This window comes from Eptatretus burgeri, chromosome 10 (genome assembly GCF_056783735.1).
Source record: "Eptatretus burgeri isolate ZD-2024b chromosome 10, Ebu_testis_v1, whole genome shotgun sequence".
Taxonomy (NCBI): Eukaryota; Metazoa; Chordata; class Myxini; order Myxiniformes; family Myxinidae; genus Eptatretus; species Eptatretus burgeri.
The window spans coordinates 73040449-73068231 of NC_140970.1; the positions used below are offsets into that span (position 1 = coordinate 73040449).

The window sequence follows — 27783 nt, forward strand, 5'->3', positions numbered from 1 at the left end:
TCTCGTTTCTCCACATTCAAAACTGTAGGACAAGTATTGAAAATACCGTACACGGTTTTTCGGCCGCTGCATAGCAACGGGTGGTTGCTTCGCAATGAAACTCAAACGCGCACACTCCCAGCCCATATGGCACCTGTTCGCCAAGTTTCATCGAAATCGGTTTGCTGGTTTGTGCTGTGGAGCCTCGCGTTGCAGAGACAGAGACAGAGACAGAGACAGAGACAGAGACACACACACACACACACACACACACACACACACACACACACACACACACACACACACACACAACCCGACAATAAGGGTACTCTAGCGACCACCCAATATATACATATACAGTATATATATATATATATATATATATATATATATATATATATATATATATATATATACATATATATATATATATATATATATATATACATATATATATATATATATATATATACATATATATATATATATATACATATACATATATATACATATATATATATATATATATACATATATATATATATATACATATATATATATATATATATATATATACATATATATATATATATATATATATATATATATATATACATATATACATATACATATATACATATATATATATATATATACATATATACATATATATATACATATATACATATATATATACATATATATATATATACATATATACATATATATATACATATATATATACATATATACATATATATATATATATATATATATACATATATATATACATATATACATATATATACATATATACATATATATATACATATATATATACATATATACATATATATACATATATACATATATATATATACATATATACATATATATATACATATATACATATATATATACATATATACATATATATATATACATATATATATACATATATACATATATATATATATATATACATATATACATATATATATACATATATACATATATATATATATATATATATATATATATATATATATATACACACAGTATATATATATACACATACACACTCTCAAAATTTCATATTTGGTCATGTCTGGTGGAACTCTTTGTCATCTTTCAACTTTGCCTTAAGTGGGAAGCTTGGAGATTTGTGATGGCATGCCATAAACTTCACTCTAATTTTATCTATATATTCCACCATGTAACTTGAACACATATTTACAAAACACTGCACTCGGGATTCAGTTCATGCATAGCCGTACCACAATAAAGTGTTTATATGTTGGAGCTTCGATCTCAGCAAATTCAGCTGATCTTGTAAAAGATTGAATGCAACCTTTAACTTCCAGAATACATTTGTGAACAGGGGACTTGATACCCGCTTTGAATCCACACCATCCATTGGTTGGGGCCGCAAAGTCGACAGTCTTGTTTGCATTTAAAGTGAAAAATCACATGGTACTCATTGAAAAAGAGCAGGCCACTGTGTTGGCTTTGTACACGTTACTTAGCCAATGTCCCTGCCCTAGTATTAGTGGGGCAGATAACAACAATTTTTGAGAGGAATCGTGCAAATGATGATACAAGCATCAAATTTGGCACATTTGTTCTCCAGGGGACTCTAATCGAATCTGCCTGATTGGCCATTTGAAAATCCAAATTTTGAAAAATTTGACAAAAAAAAACTAAAAAAAAAAAACTTCAAAAAAACTCAAGATCACGAATCAATGTTGGATGCTGGCTGTGATTGGTGAATGTTTCAGAAACATCATCAAAGACGTGCCAAGTCTGCCATGCAGTTTTCTTCCCTTTACCGCGGAAGGCAGACACGACGTCACATCCAGTGAATGCATGGAAGTATGGGATCCCTCGAGCTTTCTCAGGCCCTATTGCAGAAACTACCTCATGGACTGGAATCCATCGCGCCTTGGCTCCTTGGCCAAAGGCAATCCACATGTTCTCAAGACCTAGTTCCTGTAAGGATGGCAGTACAGATATTGCTATGACTAGTACGTCTGTGTCATTAGCCTTAATGATAATGGAGTTGCTACCATCCGTCGTTGCATCCCTGGCGTGTACAAATATTCGAGTGTCAGCTTCTTCATGACAACATGGAGAACTTTCTTGTGTTGCTAATGGCATCTTCTCCTTTTGTGACAATGACTATGCTTCACACATCTTTTCCACAAGGAAGTGAAACAGCTCAGTCTTGTTGCTGTCATCTGGAAGAAAGCTTCTCCAGTTACTTGGGGGTCTTACTGGTTCCTGTCATTCTTCTTCTGATTCCTTGCCCCCTTTTCGACCTTTCCTCGGACTTCAGACTTGACTTCTTGTACACATCAAACACTACGTCCACCCTCTCGTACCTGGCACCATAGGATTCCACCTTTGGGATGATGTCTTCTTTTGCATAGTCATCAAATATCTTTGAAGTGAGTGGAGGTAGGGCATTGATAAGTGCTGAGCCATCAATGATGACTGTATCTCCCCTTGGTTCTCTATCTGGGATGTTCACTTGTGCTTCAAGAATTTCAGGCAGCTGTGACTTCAAATTTTTTTGAAGTTTTTTTTTTCTTTCAAATTTTTCAAAATTTGGATTTTCAAATGGCCAATCGGGCAGATTTGATCAGAAAGCCCTGCAGAACAGAAATGCCAAATTTGATGCTTGTAACATAATTTGCACGATTTTTCTACTATCTACTACACTATATAGAGTTGTAGAGACAAACGTTCATAAAATAAATAAATGAATAAAAATGATACAAAGAGGATGTCATGTGGATGTTGAGTTATAAATTAATTCCCCTCGCCAGAGGAGAGGGTATTGCATTTGGGTCCGTTTGTTACTTGCAAAAATCAAAAATTTTTCAAGTACTGTCGGACCCCGTTATTCGCGGATTCGCTGTTTGCGGACCCCCACAAAGTGTGCTCTGCTTCTGCATTTGTGCATTCGAGTTATTTTATTTATCATTATTATTGTTACACTTCAGGACTGGTCTCCGAAATCCACCTGGGAAATTGGAAATGAGCCAACATCACAGCATTACATAAAAAAGGTGAAAAAAACATATCCCCATCATTACAAGCCCAATTAGTTTACTGTACTTTTCAATAATCAGCAAGGTCATCGAATCTATCATCACAGTTGACATAAAATCATTCCTTTTCTCCAACAGCCTAATCTAAGATCATCAATTCAGATTCAGACCAGGTCACTCTACCTTGGACATGCTGCTTATACTCTCCCAACAATGAATGGAGGCTCTCAATATCAGACATGATATAAGGGCCGTCTTTCTGGACACATCTCGAGCTTTTAATAAAGTTTGGCATCCCACCTTGCTCTCCAAACTGTCTGCTTATGGAATCCAACAAGGTTCCCACTTATTTTGAGATGTGTTTTTTAAGGACTTTTAAGGGCTAAAATAACCCCTTTTTAAGGAGCACATCCTAGAAATTCCAGAGGCAAATTGAGGGTAAATAGAAATTCCAATAAAATATCATTTTTAGCTGCGTTTCGCGTAGCGAACGTGGCTCTGAGAGAGCTCGGCGTTGTTGTTCTTCTTCTGGTGAAGACAAAACCTTTCGGACTCGGCTCTTTTATATACAGGATCCGGATCTGCTTAAATACTAAACACCTGTACACATCCTCGCATTGAGGGTGCCTTTTGGGAGCATCTATCATGAACTTTTAAATATATTCGGACATTTGCTTTAAAGTTTCGAAAAGTTCATGTTACTATTTAAAGATTATTCCATTCAATGTATTGTAATTTCGTGAATACACAATGACGGGTCTCGCTATTGGCTTAATCAAGGCACGTGACGAAATATCGGAAGCTGTTGTTGTTTTGTTTTTTTCTTCTTCTTCTTCCTCTTCTTGTTCTTCTTCTGGTGAAGACAAAACCTTTAGGACACGGCTCTTGGACACATTTGTCCTTGTTTAGAATACTAGTGCGAGGAAAATGAAACACTTCACCAAATAACAGAAAAATCTGATTTTTATTGACTTTTGAACATTTTCCTGAAATTTAAGGACATTTAAGTACTTAAATTGTACAACTCAGAAATGTTGGACTTTTATGGGTTTTAAGGACGCGTACGAACCTAGTCCAAGGCCACCTCCACTCTGTAGACATTGTGTGGCTCCCAAGGGAATCCTTTCATCTCCTCTCCCTGTCATGGTTGGAGTACCCCAAAGCAGTTTTTTAGGCCCCATCTTATTCCTAATTTTGAGCAATGATCTGACCGACTCTCTGGAAAATCCTCTTTATCTCTTCGCTGATTCCTCCACTCTCTGCCGTGACATCTCTCATCCTTCTGACAGACAGCAGCCTCTTCCCTCTCGGACCCTAACAAAATCACAAACTGGTCAAACACAATTTCGCTGATGTATCCATATTGTCCACACTTTGCGGTCTCCCTTACCCCACCTCCTCTTCTCATCTCTTGTTTGTCCATCTCCATCTAGTTTTTCCCTCTGCCCTGCTGTTGGTGTTTCCCCTTTCTCCTGCTGTGCCCTTTATTATGTTGAGTCCCAATTTGTTCTGTGTAATAGATCTTCCACGAGCCTAAACCATGTAAATTAAAAAAACAAAAAAACAAACAAAAAAAACAATGCCCCGACATTTTTCAGAGAAGGATCCCCTGCTAATAGCAGGGTCCAACAGTATATTGGTTGGTCGCTTGCGTGTAAATATGTCTGCGTCTGTCAATTGCCTACAGGTCACATTTTAAAACCGATCTTCACGAAATGGTAGAGTTGGTCACAAGCAAGGAGCCTACTGATAGAGGTCAAAAGGTCAACATCTTTGTCAAATTTCTAAAATCATACATTTTCATCTGATCGAGTTGACATTTTAAGAGGATATGCTATCAAGTCATTTAATTTAACCAAATATTTTTTATGGTTAAATCTGTTTTTGGGGATTTCGCAACTTTTGTGTTCCGCACGACGTCCTCCTTTGTTTGTCCCTGCTTGTCTGCACAGTACGTGAGTATGTATATGAATTCCATTGGACACTTAAGAACCCCAAGACCCTTAAAACCCTTTACAAACCCAAGAGCCAATGGACCCAAAACACCCCAAGGCCCTTAAAGACCCCGTTACATCCTTTAGAACACCTAGACCACTAATATTCTTCAGATATTCTTCGACTCCTTTCTACCCTTTTAATACCCTGGAGACCCCTTTGATCTTTAGAATCTTTTGAGACATTTCAAGACCCTTTAGACCCTAAATTATACTTTTTAGACCCCTTCGACCTTTGACGACAGTCAAGACCATACGACCTTTACAACTTTTCAGACCCTTGAACTTTACACATTTACAACGAGACCATTTACATCTTTCATTTAGTACATCCTTCCATAAATTTGCCGCATAAACAAGGCGAGGGTCTGCAATCTCCGGTTGCTCTTTCTTCTTTGATATATAACGTTATGAAAGTGGTTTGTACAAAGGAGGAGAGCAAGGGTAGAGTAAGTTAACGGGATACGTCCACAAGGACTCTTGCAGTGTGTTTAATTTAATCGAGATGTGATAAAAGACCGAACATCGCACCGTCGCAGAGGTGAGGTCAAGGTGCAACAATTCAGAACGCAAAGTCCAACTCCAGGTTACAACAACAACAACAATCGCGTTGATCAGCACGACAAGCTTCACATTGCTCAAAACCAACGTCGATCAAACTCAGTAATCGGCTCCTGCAGCAATGAAACTCGGAAAGGACTCGTGGAATCACCTGTCCAGCCGTTTCCGACATCCTACCACAGACGCTGTCGACACGGCCGCGCAGCTCAACCACTCAAGGGGCCAAATGAAGGGAGCACTCTTGAACGCGCGCAATTTGTAGTTCGTCATGTTTTCTCGTATAATCTAATTTATAACACACCACTCGATGTTCTGTTTATCTTTTTAACGCAACTAACATGGTTTTGTTAAAAATTGAGTAAACCGTTAAGATCGTAAACCCCCCCTAATTACATGTCGCCCGCTACACCGCCACGATTATAATTGTCTGATTCGGATATACCGCGGTCTGTTACGGATCGTCGATGCTGCCGAAACAGTTTATTGGAAAGGATTATGCTGGACGGTTTGTTGTCATAATTGCCTCCGCACCGGTAATGACAGGAATTTGCTCAGGATGCCAGCGAGAGCTCGCCTCCTCTGCTCGAATGACACCGTGGGGGATCTTCATCCACCAACTGATGTCGCCAGACGGGACACCGATTAACATCCAGCCATTTTCTATGGCTGGGTCAGGATTCGAACCATGCTAGACAGCTTAGAGGACAGCGTACGTACCTCCACATCAGGGCCAAAGTAAGAACATCTTAACATCTGAAGAGTCCCTCCCACTCCAGGTGTAAACACAACACTCAACCTCCCTTATTTCACACCCCTCGTTTTCATCTGTGGAACTGTCTTCTGTACCAAGTTATTCCCCAACCTACAGGATTTCAAATATGCTGCCCACAGTTACCTCATGGTCTTTTCCATTTCCAATGCTGAGCTTTATGACATCTGTAGAAACCTTGTTCTCGCCCATTTTCGACAAATTCCTCTTTCGAGTGGAGTACCCAGTCTCCGGGCGATCTTGTTCAAAACATGCAACATGTTCTTCTGACACATACCTTTATTAGGGCGGTGTATAGGCAAAAAACAACAACAATAAGCCGGGTTACGTGCATGAAGCAAAAGCATACATACGGCTTATCTATCTATAACTAGTAAGTGCGTGTCCGTATGTGCAAAAAAGAAAAGAAAAAAAATAAATAAATAAAGAATTGTGACGTCAAGAGTGATGTCATGGCACCATGTCCTGTCATTGGTTTGGTAAATAAATGGCCATAACTTGGGAACCACTTGTCCGATTAATATCAAATCTTAAAAAGGCACATCCACAGGACCCCAGCAATATACCTAGCAAGTTTCAATTAGATCGGACCAGTGGTTGTCGAGAAACAGGACGGACGGACACACACACACACACACACAAAGACAAAGACACACAAACACAAACACAAACACAAACACAAACACAAACACAAACACAAACACAAACACACACACACACACACACACACACACGATGGCCACGGCCTGTATTAGCACATGTCTGCCTCATGCGGCCTGCTCGCGCTTGTCCGGTGGCGGGACTCGGACCCGCCGCCAACAATGCAGCACCAAGCACCAAGGACCAAGAACGGCGCCACGGTCACACGCGTGGGGCTCGTGCCCGCGGAGGAACTCGAGTCGAGTAGTCGGAGTCCCAGGGCGACAATCAGGGTCCCGGACAGGACCCAGCAAAACTCCAACGAACGCCCCACTCAGAGCTGCAACGAATGCCCCCAAAACCATCCAGAGCTCACTTTCCCCACTCAGAACCTTCTTCAGGTGAGAGGGATTTATTTCCTCACCACTCGACTCCTGATTGGACGGTCCCATCGCGCGATCCGCTGGCCGTCCCTCATTGGACACGCCCACGGTAGGCGGGGCAACTCCCACCTTTCTGGGGTGGAGTCGGATCTGAGGTGATGGAGGCTCTGCCCACACCTTCAGCCAAAAGCACATGGGCAATGGCGACCGGGTTGAGTGAGGGTGGTGTCTTTGTTGTTGTATAAAATCCTAACTAAAAAATAACTCGTAGCGCACACACGAAATTCCCATTAGACAGAAGGAAGGATTTTAACTATAAACACATACTTATCGAAATAACTGAACTACGGGGACTCTGGCTGTTTGTGTGTTAATGGCTTCCAAATCCGTAACACTATCTCTCAATGGTGAACAATCACGTAAAGAATTCTCGGATCCGGATCCGGATCTTCACCAAAATCAAATCATTTCATCAGTGTCACATAACCAAGCTCTCCACCAATCCGTCTCCACCAATTTAGTTCGAATCCGTCCACACCTTTTTGAGATATCCTCTTCACAAACAAGAAAAATATATCGTGCAGGGCACGATACTTGCATAATCCACCCCCCTCTCTAAAGGTTGCCATGGATACATCAAATTGTCCATTTCATTAAGATTAAAATTGACACAATCAAAGCTCAGGTCAATCGGATGAAAATTGATTATTTTTCAGATGAAGTTATTAGTTGACCTTTGACCTCAAAATGGTTGCTTTCCCAATTCAGCCATGGACTATGCAAATCCTGTTCAATTACCAAGTTAATAGGATGTAAATTGACAATTTTTCAGTTGAAAATTGATTTTAGATGTTTGCTCTTGAGTTCACCTTTGACCTTTTGATCCCAAAAACAGTTGGTTTCCTAATTCAGTAATGCACTATGTAATTGCTGTTTAATTTTCAAATCAATCGGATGAAAAATGATTTTAGAAATTTGACCTTTGACCTCAAAATTAATAGGCTTCTCAGTTGAGACAACTGTAGATGCAATTTCCCCGAAATTAGCATAATGGGTTTGAGGGTGATAAAAACAATAATAAAATGTTGATAATTAAAACTTGATATTAAAATAAATGTATTAAATCTGACACAGAAAATGTACTCAAATATGATACGATTCATGTGCTTGAACATGTATCCATTTTAATAATCATATCTTTCCTTTGTATTGAAAGATGTTGACCTGAATAAGTAAAGGTGTAATAAGCAGGCCGACCTTTCAAATAAGTTTAGTTCAGTTGCCTATTATTTAAAGGCTATCTTGCTTTCTCAGGGATTTTTTTTTAATAAAAAGCACCAACAAGTTGGAATGTGGGTCGAAGAAAATGTTTAGATGCATTCCTTAGCTCTAATCGCTTCAAGATAATATATTTTCCAAGCCTGGGAGAAGCAGACTGACTTTTAACCTTCATATGATAGAAATTAATCAAAATTCACAAAAGAGTTGAAGTTTGACGTCATTCTAGCATTCTGTGCATTTTTCTGTGCTGGGAGAGGATCAACACATCTGGATTTGAAATATATGCGACAATAATTCAACCAGGTCGAGCTGGGGCTGCACGAAGGCTGAAGCTAAGCTTCACCTGGGGAATGTCAAGACTTGACAAAGTTGGCGGCAGCAGATAAGCTCCAACCAAGGAATGTCAAGACTTGACAAACTGTGGCGCCAGCGTTTGGAAATAATAATAAAAAAATACTATGTCACACTAGATTCTATATAAAGGACTTAACTTTATCATGTTTTCCAGAGATCTGGAACAAGTCTGTATTCCGATCACTTCAATGCGCATATGTATATGTTTGTCTGTGTTTGTTTATGTTGTTTGTTAAATAAATGTTCAAATGTACAGGATGTCTTAGAAATTTCTTCTACACTACCGAGACCAATTGGTAAAGTTTCATGATGATCAGTTTAGAATTGTGACCTGTAGGTGATAAACAGACACAGACAGACAGAATAACAAAATCGACTGACCAACATACTATAAAAATCTTCGATTTTTCAAGAAACAGACAGAGGGGTAAAAACAAGCTCCGTCCTGCCACTTTCGGTGGGCGGAGGTAATTACGCTAGTTATATTGTTGTGGTGCCGGGTCTCGGTGGCGAACACGACCGCTAGGGGGAGCAGTAGAGTCGGCTCCACTGAACACCCGGAATTTAGGTCGTAACTTTCAGATAAATCCGAAAGGTCACGGGTCCCTTATCGGACCGAAGATCGCCAATAGGTCGACCAGGTGGGGTAGGGTCAATTGCCAATTTCAATATACCTAAGTATCCACGCAGTCTAGCTACCGGGGGAACTACACCCTCAGCCGACTCTGTCCGATCCGAGTCACAGGTAACGACTCGGATCCGGCGTAACCGAGCGGAATTACCAGAGCCACGCCAGACCAAATGAACAATTTACCCTCGCTATCTCTCAATACACAGCGTGCTAAGCCAATGAAAGAAACCCAGAAACGAGCTGGTACATTTAACAAAAGGGATATTTATTTATTACAGTAATCGGGGAGGGGAACACAGAGCAGAGCTATCACGAATAAAGAAAGTAATGTACAATGAGCAAAAGAAAGCACTTTCACAATTCCACTTGAAGACGGGCCCACACACAGACACGCACCCAAAGAAATGGACCCTGTAGGGTCTTTATTGAAGGTTTCCAGCTCGAGGAAAGGTGAGCTGGAGACCAGAGCTAGCTTGGACCTTCCCGCCTCGTGCGGCCCTTGACGATCCAGTTCGGTGGGACTTGAACCCGCAACTCGATGCCGCTGCAAGCACCGAGTACAGAGGGCAGCATCGGGCTCCAGCACGCTCCTCCGGCACGTGACGAGACAGCGAGCGTCAGCAGAGGAGACAGGCAAGCGATTCTCGTCCTGACAGACTCGCAGACAGGCGATCCTCTCGGGACAGGCTCAAGGGAAAAAAGAACAGACCTCCTCACGTACACCCGCTCTTCTCTTCCTGAATGGTTTTCGCGCGCAAATGCACTCGTCGCCTCTGTCATTGGCCAAAATGGGCAACAAGTCCATTGATTGGTCCGGGAGGCGTGTTGACATCACGCGGACTGCCCCTCACACAGTGGAGGAGTCCCATTGGTCGAAGGACGGCAACCTCGCTCTCATCACCCGATTGGCTGGGGTGTCGAGGGAAAATCGCCCTCTGTGCGTGACTGGACAAGGGGTGGAGTCAGAGCTGAGGCGATGAAAATCTCCGCCCACGTTCATGGTCGAACACACGTGGGCAATGGCGTCGGTGTTGATATCGATCTTGTAGTAATCGTTGTGGATGATAGTAATCGTTGTGGATGAAAAAACCTAACTAAAAAAAAAAAAACCCGTAGCGCACACATGTAATTTCCATGAGACAGAGGGGGATGGATTCTAACTGTACACATACTTATCCACATAACTAACTTTGGGACCTGAATGTTGAGTGCGCATGGTTTCCAGATTCGTAACAATATCTTGGTATTCTGTTTAGCTTTTAAGTATACTAGCAAGTTGCCCACGCCCACACAGGATTCTAAACAGGATAGGGGTGGCAAAAATGCAAATGGAGTCTTCTGTCATCGAGCCGGCAAACTGGGAGCAACAATTCGCCTTTGTTGCCATATCTGATGCAATTTAAATGCTCTAATAGCGGCAAAGTGCTCCATTTTAAACTGTTTGTTTGATATACAGTGCCAACAAAGTCCACACCCCTTTCAAAATTTTCACCTTTTGTTACCTTATAGCCTGGAATTAAAGTGTATGCAATCAGACTTTTTCCTCCTTTATTTACATATCGGAACCCACAACTTCCAAATGAAAACCAAATTCTACAAATTTGAGAAAATTAATTACAAATATAGAATAAAAATTACCCCCGTGTGGGGGTGACGGTCATCTCTATAATGTTGTTTACTATCATAATCGATGAACCGTTGCCAGATATCTCTTAAAATGACAGACTAGATAGGTTTTGAAAATGGCAACTTTCACAACTTTCGTGACCTCGTGACCTTGACCCTGACCTCGAATCCGGGAAAAAAATACGTCGTTGGGTATCACTCATCGACCTCTACCCACATACCAAATTTCATCAAGATCGGAAGTAAAAAGTTTTCTTTGTACCGGGAGGTGTTTTTGACCATCTTCCAGGTTACGTGGCGGCCAAACGGGACGGAAATTCAAAAATCTGTCCGGTTAGATACAAGATAATATTTTTACTATCATAATCAATAAACAGTTGCCGAATATCTTGTAGAATGGCAGACGATAGGTTTTGAAAATGGCGATTTTTATAACTTACGTGACCTCGTGACCTTGAACCCAGACAAAAGTTATATCGTTGTGCAACACTCATCGACCTCTACCCACAAACTAAGTTTCATCAAGATCGGAAAGAAAAATTGTTGACGTACGGACGGACATTTGGTCCGGCTTTATTAGGTCATCTCGGTAGAGATGCCCTAACTAGAATGTATTGGTTGGATAAGTGTCCACTCCCTGAGTTGATACTTGGTGGAAGCACATTTGACAGCAATTACAGCTGTGAGTCTGTTGAGATAGGTCGCTACCAACTTTGCACACCTTGATTGGGCAATATTTGCAAACATTTGAAGGAACCTTCATATTACAGTGAACTGAACAAGTTGGACACCAATGTCGAGCTCCACGTGGGGGGAGGTTAAAGTCATGCAATGTCCCGAGTGGCTTAACTCCTGAGGAGACACTCAGCATTCATGGTGGACAACGCATGCATGGGTTGTGATGAGAAACACGAAAAACTTAATGGTTTTTGCAAAACCAACGGGTGTATTTCCCGGAACCAAAACAACCAGGGGAAGATTGACCCAATGAAAGAACTACAACGGTGGGTTGGGAGGGAGGAAAGGAAATGCAAGTGATAAATAATGACGTACAACGAGAATAAAAATGAATCGAAAGAAATCTAAGGTGCCACACACCAGACTCAGTCACTGACAGTAAGGGGACAAAAAAAACCCCGGGGAACTCAGCTCTGGCAGCATCGGGGACGAGCAGGCGATGAGGAGGGACAAGGATGATGATAATGAGGTTAGCAGACGAAGACCAGGACGATGAGACGAAGGCACACTGGCAGGTCGACAAACGGAGCAGGCAGGAACAATGAAATGGTAGGCAGACAGACAGGACGACCTCCTCAACACTCCCACAATTTGTTCTCCTCAGAACCTGTTTCTCTCCAGACATGCACACATAGTGCACACATGAGAATCCCAATGCTACACAAACCCTCACCTGCCAGACCGGTTTCATTGCTTATTGGTGAATCAGCAACAGCGCAGACAGAAATGCATACCAAAGTTCCTCCTAAGCATGTACCACGTGCAAATGTCAAAAGCAGTCAATTTATAATAAATAAAGCGGACCACAACTAACATCTTCCTGTCGGTGGTTCGGATTATATAAATAAATTCTCAGGTTATAACAAATGTTATATGTTATAACAGCATGAAAGTACAGAAAAATTCGATCTTGCTCCAGATCACTGAAATACATGGAGAGTTTTAGATCGTATATTGTGTTCACCGAGACACAGCTCTGTCATTTTCAAACGCTGGTGCCACAGTTTGTCAGGTCGATGTATTTTCAGGTGGAAATCATTTTCATTTTTTGTGCAGTAATCAGCCTAATTTTGAAGGATTGTAGTGTATATATATATATATATATATATATATATATATATATATATATATATATATATATATATATATATATATATATATATATATATATAAACATAGTGTTGTGGTTGACGAAATTCACAAACCACCATTCAGGTCCCTTAGGTGAGATATCTCGGTAAGTATATGTGTAGTTAGGCCCAAACCCGTTGTCTAGAGGGAATAAATGTCATTCATGCGGGCTGCGACTCTTCAGGATAGCCGTTTTTCTTTTACTATCTTTATTTTGGACCAGCCGCCATTATTACCACCACCAACCACGTCTCAACAGCCATCACAACAACAACCACCAACCACAACGCCGCTTCACAACAACAACCACCAACCACAACGCCGCTTCACCACAACCGCCACGACCTTTACCGTCACAACTCGCCACCATCGCATCACCGTCATCTCGCGCCACTCGTGGGCACCGATGCTGGACTCGTGCGGGGAGCGCACCGAGCAGCGTGTTCAAAAACATCACGGACTTTCCGCAGAAAAACGGATCAAAAACGACTCACGCCCACTTTTGTTCCGTCCAATCGGTGAGCGAGGGGCGATTTGGCCCCGCCTCCAGGGCGTTGGAGGGCGGTCGCTATATGCAAATTCATGGATCAAAAAGCATTCACGCCCACTTTTCCTCGGGCCAATGGGGAGCCAGCAAGAGAGGTGAAGGGTCGGAGGCAGAGGGTCAACGGTGAAAGAGCGAAGCCACGGGGCTTATAAAAACGACTGCGTTCGTCAGTCGAGTTCAGTTCAGTTGGGAGTTGAGTAGGAGTTCAGTTGGAAGTTGAGTAAGAGTTGAGTTGGAAGTAGAGTGGAGTGTGCGGAATTCAAGAGAGTCGTCGGTGGAGCTGGAAAGAAGTGGTTCTAGTCGGAGTGAAGAGGACGGAGCTGTGGAGAGGTGACGGCGGCGAAGGCAGACGAGGGGGTGCTCGCGTCGGTGCCGGGAGCGGCACAGGGAGAGGCCAGCAACGCGACCGAGGTGGAGGAGGAGACGCTCGCCGCGGGACCCGAGACAGGGTTATATCCTCCTTTCCCCGAGCATCAGCAACCCCCTCCTGTTTCCCCCCGCGCTGAGATAGTGCGACAAAGGGGGCCCCCTTCCCACCCCCTACCAGACACTGTCCGCGAGGCCCGCGGAGTTGAGGAACCACCGCCGCTCCGCGTCTCATCATCAGACGGGTAGGCCCGATACGGTCTCGGCCCCAGGCCCGCCTACCCCCCTCATCCTGGAGGGTGGTTCTCTTTTCTTTTGCTTTGGGAATGTGTTGTCGGCGCCGTCTGTGAAGTAAAATTGTATAAGTGTTGCCGTGTGCCCGGTAGTCGGATAGATCTGCATTGTTGCATTTGCTTTTTGTGTATATTGCATTGTCTTCTTCTTTTCCATGTGCTTTTGGTGGAATTGTATATGTGTGCTTTCCGTTCATCGCGAAATAAATGTGCTTATTGTTGAACTGTTTTTCCCGCTTCGCTTCGTCATTTCTTTCATTGAATCCCCATCTTGCTTCACCTAAAGGGTTGGTCGTGGGCTAAGACGCCCGATAATTAATCGAACCGTCGAGGCCGACGAATAACACCGCTCAGTTATCCCGATAGTACGGAACGGGTATCTTAAGTGGCCCGTGTCCGAAGTCGACCTGCGGCCAGGTGCGATCGCCCGGTCTACCCTCCGTGTGGGTACTTAGGTGGGTCAAATTTGGCGAGCAACCCTATCCCACGCGGGGGCCGATTGGCACGATCGCGGTGAGACCGAAAGGTCCACCCGTGACTGGTTCCCGGCGTTAGTCCGAGAGGGTCACGACTGGATTGTCCGTCCGGTGGGCGACGTGCCGCGATTCGAGTTACGTGGCCGTCAGCACGCCGGCGGGCGCGAATCCGCAACAATATATATATATATATATATATATATATATATATATATATATATATATATATATATATATATATATATATATATATATATATATATATATGAGGCCAGTCACGCACAGAGCCTGGTGTTGGCGCAGTGGTGAGGGCAGCGGCTTGGGATCCAAAAGGTCCTGAGTTCAAGCCCCGTTGGGCCACTGAATTAATACACCAGGGGGTTGACTCAGCCTGTCATCCTTCCGAGGTCGGCGAAATGAGTACCAGTATGCTGGGCCGGTGTATACCCCGGTTAAAATAGGTGTACCATATCCCTGTGTCGCAAGAGGCGACCAGGGTTGCGTCAGGAAGGGCATCCGGCGTAAAACATGTGCCAAATCACTATGCGGATCATACGGATGATCCGCTTTGGCGACCCCTAACGGGAGCAGCCGAAATAAGAAGATAATATATATATATATACATATATATATATATATATATATATATATATATATATATATATACATACATACATACATACATACATACATACATACATACATACATACATACATACATAACCGGGCGTAGTGGCATGCGCCTGTAATCCAGCCACTCGGAGTCTTGGGTTGGAGGATCGCTTGAGGACGGGAGCTCTGCACTGGGCAGGGTGTAGAGCAGCCCGGAATCATGGCGAAACCCAAATCCTGATCCCTGTGTCATAAGAGGCGACCAGGGTTGCGTCAGGAAGGGCATCCGGCGTAAAACCTGTGGCAAATCAGTATGCGGATCATAACGGATGATCCACTGTGGCGACCTCTAACGGGAGCAGCCGAAAGAAGAAGAAGAAGAAGATATATACAAACATTTCAAGACAGATGTGTAAAATCTCTCCCAGCACAGAATGACGTCAAAACTGAAATCCTTTGGGTACACTGATGGATCACATACAATTTATGGTATGGAAGGGGAAAAGGTCAGTCCACTTCTTCACAGACGAGGGAATTATATATAATTTGAAGCAATTAGAGTTTCGTGAATATAATACATCTGGACATTTCCTAAGATCAACATTCCAGTTGAGTTTTAATAACATTCCCCTCTCAAGCTTGCTGGTACCTCATATCTATCATCTGTATATTAATACTGAAGGACCAATTTTGTGCTCCTCCTCGCGGTCGCGTCACGTTTTTCTCGGTACTGTGACCTGGACTGAAAGAAACTTCATACCTGTAAGAGTGCATCGCACATAGTGGCAATAATCAACCTTCAACTCTGAAGCAGAATAAACACTTTTCGTTGAGATGGGGGCGAGAAGTGAAGAGGCGGGGGCGGGGGATGAAGAGACGGGGGCAGGGAGTGAAGAGGCGGGGGGCAAGGTAAGCAAATTTTTGGGCGGGGGTAAGCAAATTGAAAGCGGGAGCCCAGGGGCAAGTGGGGTGGGGAATCAAGAGACGGGGGTCGGGGAGTGAAGAGGCGGGGCCGGGGTAATTAAATTTTTGGGCGGGGGTAAGCAAATTGAAGGTAGGGGGGAATGAAGCAGGGGTGGGGGATGAGTAGGCAGGGCAAGCACGCCCTGTCCAGTCCATGTCCCTCGAGTGTGGGTGAGCTGGTGAGGGTGGTTGAATGAACAGATTCCGTCTGTGACGGGGTTTCGGCTCGTTTCATAAAATACCTTAGTAAGTAAAATATATTTAAATAACAGGCAATTATTTAATACTGAATTAAAGCTTATTTGAAAGGTCGGCCTGCTTATCATATCGTTACTAGACAGGTCGATCATCTTTTAATATAGAGGAAAGATATGATTATGTTAATTTAAATAAAAAAGATACATGTTCAAGCACATAGAATCATACCATATTTGAGTACATTTTCCATTTCAGATTTAAAACATTTATTTTAATATCAAGTTTTAATTAACATTTTATTATTGTTTTTATCATCCTCAAGCCCATTATGCTAATTTTGGAGAAATTGCATCGATAGGACTATTTGTGAATGTCTTTATAGCTGTGGAGAAACTCTGGGAAGGGTTTGAAACAACAAAAGGTTTACCTTGTGAAGGCTTTCTTGGTTGCTTTATGCAACTTCTTTGGCGAGAAGAGCATGGGAGGTGTTAATTTATTTATATAATCCTTGCGACCTGGGTTCAGTTGATTAGGTGAGAGATGATTGGCTATTCCCTCCACTCACAGGTGAGAGATGTGGGTGGGTCTTTCTTTATTATTTTTGTATTGACTGCTTTTGACATTCTCACGTGGAACGTGCTTGGGAACCTCGTTGGTATGCATTGCTATCTACTCTGTTGCCGATTCACCAATAAGCAATGAAACCAGTCCGGCAGCTGCCACACTTTTCTCATCCCCATTCCTCCACCCATACCCCTAAAGAAATGAAGTCTTTAGCTTGATGCATTTATTTAATCTGGTGTTGGTGGCATGCAGGTATGATGGGCCGAAAGGCTTCCTCCTGCATCACATTTCCTTGTTGTTGCTTCATGGCAGGCACACCCCAAGCACAGCAGCTGGTGTCCCAAGCAGTTGACTGGGTCACTTGTGCCTAAATCCAGCCCTACCTGCAAGATGTTGCATGCACGGCAGCAACCTTCCCCAAAAGCACTTATTTTATATCCCAAATTTCCTCAAAAAGGCTCAGTACAAAATAACGAGTCTATTGTATGGAAAGTGAGCAAAATTGTGATCTATTAACACAGAAGGGAAGAAAATGCGTTGCAGACTTAAATCTTGGCTCTTCCCTGCAGACTTGTTTGTCCATTGCCATATTCCATAACGGGTGGACCCTATAGTACTAGGGTTGGGTAAATAGTGAAGTTTTTTTTTTCGGTTAAGTGTCTTCGCATAGCATTTTCTATGGCCATTTTCGATTCTGAATCTGAAAACGTTGGAATTTTTTTTTACCTCCGATGAGTTTTGACCCCCCGGAACTTTAATTTATTCAAAATGGCGACCAAAAAAAAGATATTTTTATGGATTTCTGACCAAATGAGAGAAAATAAGGCTTGTAATATATCAATTTATAGGTTTTTCCGATCAGGAAATATGAAAATGACACTTATGCATCGATTTGATCATTTTTAAAACACAATTTTTGAAAACAGCACAATATTTTGTCATTCTCAGATCAACATAAGACTGAGATCACACCCGTGCCACCAGCAAAAGTTCATTAATGTTATTCTGCACGGATTCATCGGGTTTGATAGCATTCTTTATGGAGTTGTGTAGCTCGGTCAAAATGAATTTTTGAGTGCGGAATTTCCTTGCTCCATCCTTCACACGTCTTTGTTGGCGTATGTCTCGGGCTACAGTTAAGCGTAAATATGTCACTTCCGCTAGAAGTTCTTTCTCTGATTGTGTACTCAGTAAATCTAGACTGTCTGGGGTCAAAGGTCCTTTGTGCTTTTTGCAAGTTTGTACAATATTCAATAGCCTAGTATTTTTCTTTTTCTTCAAGTCTCCAGGTACTGTGTTGGTACAGATCGCCACGTACTCCCCGTGACAATTATCTAAATAAAAGTTCTCATCATCCTGGGTCATTTTCACACCATATTGGTCTTCCAAACTCTTCTGCTGATCTCTAGCTTTTGATCTAATATCATATGCCTTCATTATCATTCTATCATTAAATGATTTTGCCTTTTCACACCACGAATCTGTCTTCGGTTTACTTGTATTTCGTTCATATTTAGCCATCGTTAGGAAAGTATCATAGTCCAATTTGATTTGTTTTACCACACTACGTAAATTTTTGGGATATACATTCTTTGAAATCCAATCATCACACACTTCTTCTGCTATCATATTTATTGCATCATTCTTGCTAATTTGATTCTGTCCCTTTTCTACTGTCCTGCATAAATGAATCATTTGACCGAGCAAGTATATTCCAGGGGGTAGTTTAGATTTTAGTTCATATTCAGGCACTTCTTTGTACGTTTCACCAAACAGTTCTTTCTGAGCGCTGCTCCTCATTTTTGAAACACTGGATCTTGGTCCGTCATGTCATGATTGATGATTCTGCAACGATAAAAAAGTATACTTCATTTTTATTGTGTTTAGTAAACAGTTTGGTTCGCATCTGAATCTGGAAAGACAAAATGGAAAATTAAAATATTCATAATCAGGATAGTTTTGTCAAAAATCATTTTAGATCACATTTTCGGCCCTAAATTACTTGATTTCGGTCCTATGCAACATCCAATCAATTTGAAAATGTGATTAGCGCATTCTTTGACCTGAAAAACATATGAAATGATATATTACAAGCCTTATTAGTGACATTAGAGAAGGAAAACATGAAAAAAGGTAAATTTTAGGCCACCATTTTGAATAAATTAAGGCACCAGGGGTCAAAGCTCATCAGAGGAAAAAAAAATTTGACCGCAATCGGATTCAGCATGGAAAACGGCTGTAGAAAATGCTGTGCACAAAATTTAAATCATATTTACCCAACCCTACCTATACCTCCATGTGTCCATTCACATCCCCAAAATTTTTTTTTGGTCTTTTCGAGTTAGTGGAAGCATAAGCGAATGGACAAGGACTATATCAGAGAAGGAGTGGATGAAACTCAAAAAAGGAAATGATTCGATAATTACTTTGAATGTGTATATTCGAACAGGTGAGTCAACTACAATTAAATAAATGCAACCATTTGTGTCAGTTGTGGCAGAAACTTAATGGTCTGTTTGATGAGGAACGTTTTCGATCACCAAAAAAGTATGTTGAAAACCAGAAACAACTTTTCCATGGATTTATAAAGACTGAGTATTTCCTTGAATCTCATCTTATTTTGTATGCAGCACAAGGCTGGGGAGAATGGGAGGGGGAGAATGGGAGGGGGAGAATGGGAGGGGGAGAATGGGAGGGGAGAATGGGAGGGGAGAATGGGAGGGGGAGAATGGGAGGGGGAGAATGGGAGGGGAGAATGGGAGGCGGAGAATGGGAGGCGGAGAATGGGAGGCGGAGAATGGGAGGCGGAGAATGGGAGGCGGAGAATGGGAGGCGGAGAATGGGAGGCGGAGAATGGGAGGCGGAGAATGGGAGGCGGAGAATGGGAGGCGGAGAATGGGAGGCGGAGAATGGGAGGCGGAGAATGGGAGGCGGAGAATGGGAGGCGGAGAATGGGAGGCGGAGAATGGGAGGCGGAGAATGGGAGGCGGAGAATGGGAGGCGGAGAATGGGAGGCGGAGAGTGGGAGGCGGAGAGTGGGAGGCGGAGAATGGGAGGCGGAGAATGGGAGGCGGAGAATGGGAGGGGGAAAGTGGGAGGGGGAGAATGGGAGGGGGAAAGTGGGAGGGGGAGAATGGGAGGGGGAGAGGGGGGAAGTAGAATAATTGGCTGTGGTGTAGTTGTGCTACTGATGCAACGTCCTTTTGTAGTTAAGATAGGATTTTTTTTTTGTGGAATTTATTGAAGGTGCCGGCGATACCTCACCTACTCTTCGTGAAGGACACCATGTCCTTTAGGATCGTCCACCAACTAATGCCGGCAGATGGGACGCCCAGTTCAACGTCCATCCGAAGGACTTCACACACATTGATGAATCACCCTGCCTGTGGAACCCTGAGATGACAGTTTATAGCTGGGTCGGGATTCGAACCAGGTGAGACAGCTTAAAGGCGAGTGTGTGCATCTCTCGGCCACCCTGCCAGCCCGATTGCCTTGAATGAACCATGTTGAAGGAAGCCTTAGTCTTGCAGTAAATTGAGTAAGCCAGTTAAGTAAAGGGAAGGGAAGTCAGGTTAACCTCGAAACACCACGAAGCCAAGATTCAAAAAAACAAATAAACAACAAAACTAGAATGGGCACTCGGTAGAGCGCATACCTTCGCCTCCGCTACTTTTTTTTCTTGGCATGAGAATGGGGGGAACAGAACAGTGAACATTTTGGTGTTGGTTTCATGCAAATCGGTTTTGATTTGACCGTGTTATGACAAAAACCGCATATTTTGAAAGGTCGTGACCCCACTGACCTTTGACCCCCAACCGCTAACAAGGGTAATGACGTAATTGTGTCATGTCGCCCATCACAAGATTGGGCCATGAATTCTGAACATTTTGGCATCGGTTGCATGCCAATTAGATCAAAATTGACTGCGCTATGGTAAAAATACGAATTTGACCTTTCCGTGACCTTGACCTTGACCTTTGACCCGATCGCTCCCAAAATCTAATTAAATGTTCCTTGGATAATAACCCATCATCCCACCAAATTTCAAGCGATTTGGTTTAATACTTTCTGAGTTATGTGAATAACACACACACACACACACACACACACACACACACACACACACACACACACACACACACACACACACACACACACACACACACACACACACACACACACACACACACACACACACACACACACACACACACACACACACACACACACACACACACACACACACACACACACACACACACACACACACACACACAAATAAATAAATACACAGCGACCAACACATAACCTTTCGCAGAATGCGAAGGTAATAAACCAATGTCACCCGCAGGGTGACCCGTATCTTTCCAAAAGGTGACCAAGTGTGACTTCTTTAAGGTCACACTGAGGTGAACAGAGCTGCTATCCACATGGAGTGACTCCTTGAGGAATATCTGCCTACGAGAGATTCCGATGAGAATCGTTCTACAGAGTAACCATGAAAAATATGTGTTTGCCTCATAACGTCACCAAATGACGTCATAATGTCTCAAGCTTGACATATCCAGAAAGCACTCATCGAGGTGTTCAATTTGAGGTACTACACGATATGGTTCCTAAAACTTGAAAATTTGACCTTGGGGTCAAATATGTTTGACCTCAGGCGCTAACCATGAAGGTCAAGGCCAATCGCCACCAAAAACTAATCAGCTGAGCGCCAGACCATATACTACCTTCCCATAAAGTTTGGAGACGATTCGATTAAAATTACTCAAAAAATAAGGGTTTCGTCGACTCCCCTGATTTGCGACAAAGTGACCTTGACCTTTGACCTTGACCTTCAAAATTTTATGCGCTGAAAGGGACCTCTATAGGCCTCTGATATGCGAAGTTACAAAAATTTCCAATGATAACTGTGCTCTGCAGAATTTTTTATACGTGATTACAGACAAACAAAAAAATAAAAACGCAAGTTGACTAACATATCTTGCAAAAACTTCGTTTTGGCAAGATAAAAAAGTTTAATGCACCTTTTATCGAGGCTACAAATTGCAGAACAAAGGAACAAATGATGCATTAAAATTCAACAGCAATGTGCACATTTGCACTTCAAATTTTACATCGTTTACAGGAAAAAAAAATTACAATAAAGTTACCAAAAAAAATTGATGATTTTATACAAAGCATTTTGCTATGCAATGTCAAATGTTTGGCAAAGCTGAGCAAGCACTCTTGTGGGGAGGGTTCAGTCAGTCATTCCTTGATCATTGATGCTGAAACTTCATTGGCCTACTATTGATTAAACTTGGAGTGCACTTGGATGGGTCGACTTGAGCCGGGTCTCTCCTTGTCCAACATTGATGTGAGATTTCAAGTGGAGCTTGTACATAGATCACATGCAGGCCAAGGATATTCACAAGATATGTAGCGAAACCTCCAGGCCATCTCAAAGTCCGAATTTGACCCTTCATTGTTATGTCCGTCATGTTTTTCTTTTCCGACCTGCTGATTAGTTGGCACACTGTAATAACCTGCAATCTCTTTTTCAAGCTTCGAGTTCAGGTTGACGAACCAGAGTAAAGCACAATGTCACAGTCAATTCAACGTTTAATCCTTTTGAACCCTCTACTGTTACTCTCAACCTGCTTTTGTTCGTCATCTACTGTGAATGAGGAGCTACACTCAGCAATGACCATTCTCTGTGGGAGAGAGGGAGAAGCTACTACAGTGGAACTTCCCATAGCTGGCACTTCTCGGAGTTGGCAACTTCTCCTACTTGGGGGTTTCGGCCGGTCATGACCGAAGCTAATGCAATTTCTTATTGACAGAACTTCCCAGACTTAGCACTTCTCGTTTCTAGCACTTGGCACCCAAAAGCTGGTCTCAATTAACCAATCAACTTCTCGGACTTGGCAGTGAAGAAAACTTTCAAGGTGATAGGCCCAATTAACAATGTAGGCATGGTTTAATGACAGTTCAACTCAAGTTCGATGTTTGGACTCAACTCGCCACAACATAAACTGTGCTGTTCTGAGTGGTGAAGTTAGAGACTGTAGACCAGTGGAAAGAAAGATTGCCCGGAATTATTGAATTGTAGGATCCAAAAGACATTTTCAACCTTGACGAAAGTGGACTGTTTTACTGAGCTCTGCCAGACAAAACACTGTGCGTCCGTGGTACAGACTGTAAGGGCGGCAAACGATCGAAGGAACGCCTGATTGTGATGCTTTGTGTCAACATGAAAGGCGAGTTTGAAAAGCCTTTGATCATTGGAAGGTCTGAAAAACCCCGCTGCTTCAAACACATTACATCCTGCTTCAGTTGCTCTGGTTTCACGGATACGTTCACAGATGATCCAGAAGACGAGATGCCTTTGGCCGATCTCGTTCGACGGCTTCAATGCGCAACCGGGTCTGGAGACGATACTCCCATCGAATACGTGGCGTGTGACAACGAACTCATCACCAGTGACATCAACTGTACGGAGGACGACAGTCACTGCCCACTGATGATGACAACGATGACGAGGCGGCAGGGTTTATTCTAAGGAAAATTTACAACTGCACAAACTCTGATGCAAGGCAGGGGCGGGAAAAAAAATGGAGGCTGCGAAGCAGCCAAGCACGACGGCTCAGCAGTCATGGCGCGTAGCAGCGCCGAGGCCCGGAGGGCAAGGCGCGCAGAGCGCGGGAGGGTGTGGGAGGGGTATCCCCTCCTGCCGGGTGGCTCTGGGGGGTCTCCCCCAGAAAATATTTGATTTCTGGATGCTCTGTGGTGCATTCTGAGGGGTGTCTTGACCAGTTTCATCTGTCAATCTGCCATATATGGCTATTTTGCAAGAAAACGATATCTAATTAATTACACACACATTTAAGAGTGGGCTGCTGTAACTCTTGGTATGAATCATCGTCACGTGATACATATCCGCAAACCAAAATATACCAGTCACCCATACCTTTTGTAACGTCTCTTTTCAGACTATATATATATATATATATATATATATATATATATATATATATATATATATATATATATATATATATATATATATACATATACATATATATATACATATATATATATATATATATATATATATATATATATATACATATATATATACATGCATATATACATACATATATACATACATATATATATATATATATATATATATATATATATATATATATATAAAAATAAACAAATAGACTAAAAACTAAATAAATAAGTAAGTTAATAAATAAACAAATAGATACTGTTTTTAGTATATGTGAGGTAAATTATATAATTCTTTTTTGACAGGCATGGTCATCGGTCAGAATGGATATCAGGAAATGGTTTAGTCCAGCTGGTGGTGTAGCATCCAAACCTGGTGAGGATGATGATACCATGCCAGGTACATCAACAGCTGCAGATGAAGACAAACAGTCTGAGGCAGACATAGAAAGTGTAGAAGATGAATCAAGAGAATACAAATTGGAAAGAAGTACTTCTGAAGGTAGTGAAAACACAAATGACCCTCCAGCAGATAACTCAAATCCATCTACAACCAACAGTGATCAAAGATGTTTTGTCCACCTTCACAGACATGGGAGACACTTAGTTTACTGTGATCCTTGTATGAAGGAGTCTCATGTTGTGAAAAGGTATGCGCCAAAGGGGAAATTACCTCCTATCACCCGACCCAGAGGAACTGTGTACCGAAAAGCCGTCACAGATGTTCATGTTAAATCTGAAATGCACAGACAAGTCATGAAAAAACAAAGACTAGATTCACTTTCCAGGATGGAAGTTGCGCAAGTCTCTCATTTGGATAAATTAATATCAACAGCAAATGAAGACCTTGCAAACAAAATTGGCAGTCTACTAATTCTGGTGTACAGAGATGACAAGAAGCTGTCTCTATCTGCAAATTCCTTCCCCATGAGAGTAGTGACTTACAGAAAGTCACACAGCTTCAGCTTCAATGATCCCTCCCAGGAAGTAAAGCTTGACAAGGACCTCCAGTATGTGACCCCGGCGAGCCACGTCGAGTTGCTCAAGTGCATTGTAGAGTCAGATAGACAAGCACTATCCCAAAAGATTCACAATTCCATTGCCATTTCACTCAGGTGTGACGGCTCCGTGGACAGAACCCAGGTAGATAAGATTTATGTGTTGGCTAAGTTGATAACCGTGAGTGGGGATGAAGATACCATTTTCCTTGGTGCTCATGAATCTGAGACTAGGGGAGCTCATGGTGTGTTCAATGCGGTGGAACAGGCTTGCAATAACACTGTTGGCAAAGAAGCAACCCAAAAGATATTCTCCAATATGTTTTCCATAGTGACAGATGGAGCAAGTGTGAACACTTGTGACAAGAATGGGATTTGGGCAGCATTTGACAGAATTGAGTCAGAGGTTCCAAAGATGAAGATTTGGTGTGCAGTTCATAGGTCCCAACTTGCATGGAAATCAATCACTGGAAAATACGGCATAAATGAAATCAGTCATCTGATCCAAACACTCAGTGGGATATCATCATTCTTCCACACCTCAGGGGTGAGAACAAGAGAGTTGAATGCCCTTGCAGTCAAACAAGGACTGAAGTGCTGTGCCTTGGCAAGGGTGTTTGAAATACGCTGGACAGAGTTCACATTATCTCTTGTCAATACAATCTTGACTTCATGGCATGTTCTGGTTCTATACTTCCGGGAATCGGAAGACAAAGCAGCTAATGGTTTCCTGATGCTATTGACCACCAAATCTGTGCTTGAGCTAATGGCATTTGTTGCCGATGTACGAGCTGTGTTTTCACGATTCCAGAAGAAGATTCAGTCGGACAGTGTGACCCTGCTTAACTTGGATATTGAAACATCTCTTGTGACATCAAACCTGGCGAAACTCAAGGAAACTCCACTGCTGGGTGGCTGGGTTGCCACCTTGTAGACACAACTGGAGTCCACAGAGGAAGCGGGGCATGCCACTGACAGACTGAAGAATATCACACTTGGTGAGCCTTTTCGTCTTTAAAAGTTTTTTCGTAACTATCGATAAGAACAATTCGTCAAATTTTAAACCATTCTAACTCTATGACCACCGACGTATTCTTTTTAAATTACGATCAGGATGTTTACCGCTTGCTGTGGAAACCGGCGGTTTTAATAAACCATAAACTGCACTGTGTGATAGAAAATGCGCTCTGTACAATAGCGGGAAAGTTGAAGATGAAATTCACTTTTTAATGGAATGTAATATCTCAGATTCCAATCAATTTTTAATTTTAATGGGAGATGAACGATTACAACCAATATAATCTAAATATATATGTGATTATGTGTTTACAGGTGAGGAAAGAGGACGCCGAAGCAAAGACCACCACCTCTTTGTTCGTGGCAAAAGGGACAATGCAGCCATACAAAACGAGCTTGTGCAATCCCTGTCAGAGTTCCTGGTACAGCGGTTTGACAGTGACATTGACAAGCACATGTTGGAGGTACTGGTGCCTTTCTTGAAGTTACAAGATGCTGACATCAAGGCTGTTCATCAGCTGATATGCCCAGATTTGGACCTTGAGGAACTCGGTATGGAATACCAAGATCTTGTGTCTTCTGGACAAGGAAAAGACTCAACTCTCAACAAGCTGGTCAAGTATCTGGTATCTAAAGAACTCTTTCCAAATCTGGTGAAGGCATTAAGCAGAGTTGTGGCTGCCAAGCCTCATTCAGCAGATGTTGAGCATCTTATAAGTAGCAGCAATGCTCTGAAAATATGTGAAAGATCAAGAATGTCAGTGGAGACGGAAAATCTGTATTTGTACATACATTACAACATGCCACCATTAGAAGCATTTGATCCAAGGGAGGCGGTTATGATTTGGCTGTCATCAAAGGCACGCAGAAACAAAAGCCATGACAAAGCAAAGTTTCAAGTCCACTTCAAGGGAGTTTTCACAGAAGCAGAACACAAAGTAGAGGATGACGAGCCTGACGAGGTGGAGGTACCACCTCAGAAGAAGGTCAAGAAATTCTAACTTCTTACAGTTTTGCTTACTTCGACAGGTTCAAATGTTCATTTTCGTTAAGTTCTACAGATTTTGTTTAATCTTACTCATGCCAAAGACAGCTAGCGAGTTGGACTTACCTGAAACTTGGCTCTAATGTTAGTCATAGTCAACCTCAGGCTCAGGTTTATGATTTTGTTCTTTGTGTGACTATGAGCAACCACTTGTGGTTTCACATCTACTGTAAATACGTTTGATAATCCTCACTGTTTAAGATATAATTTGTAATGTGAAATGTGGTAGTCTATGTCATATATTATGATTTATGTAATATGTATGATTGCATTATATTGTAAGGTTAATAAAAAAAAAGTTTTGGTCAGCTATCAGACTATCAGTGACGTCTATTGTGGTTCCTTCCTAGTTTATGACACCCTCGCCATGCAAATTCAAACAAAGAACAAATTGACAACTGCACAAATCTGGATTTACAACTGCACATTTTGAATTTACAACTGCACAAAAGGGGTACAACTGCACGTTAGAATAAACCCTACGAGGCGGAAAACGAACCATCCCTGACAATAACAACGTGACAAGCGATTGAAATGATGGACAAGCTCAGAGACTTTTTCTA

General features: G+C 42.2%; 1 protein-coding gene across 6 annotated transcripts in view; it reads right to left on the minus strand.

Annotated features, from left to right (window-relative positions):
- Window positions 1–27783, minus strand: part of ADH5 (alcohol dehydrogenase 5 (class III), chi polypeptide) — a 94759-nt gene that overhangs the window by 27024 nt on the left and 39952 nt on the right. For 4 of the 6 annotated variants that reach the window (XM_085898964.1, XM_085898961.1, XM_085898963.1 and 1 more), the window contains one exon: window positions 6483–6633. In XM_085898964.1, coding sequence (XP_085755090.1) covers window positions 6483–6633 — 151 coding nt within the window. Of the gene's footprint in view, window positions 1–5738; window positions 5883–6482; window positions 6634–27783 lie in introns of those variants that run through there. The other 2 variants (XM_085898966.1, XM_085898967.1) reach the window with 2 other exon arrangements.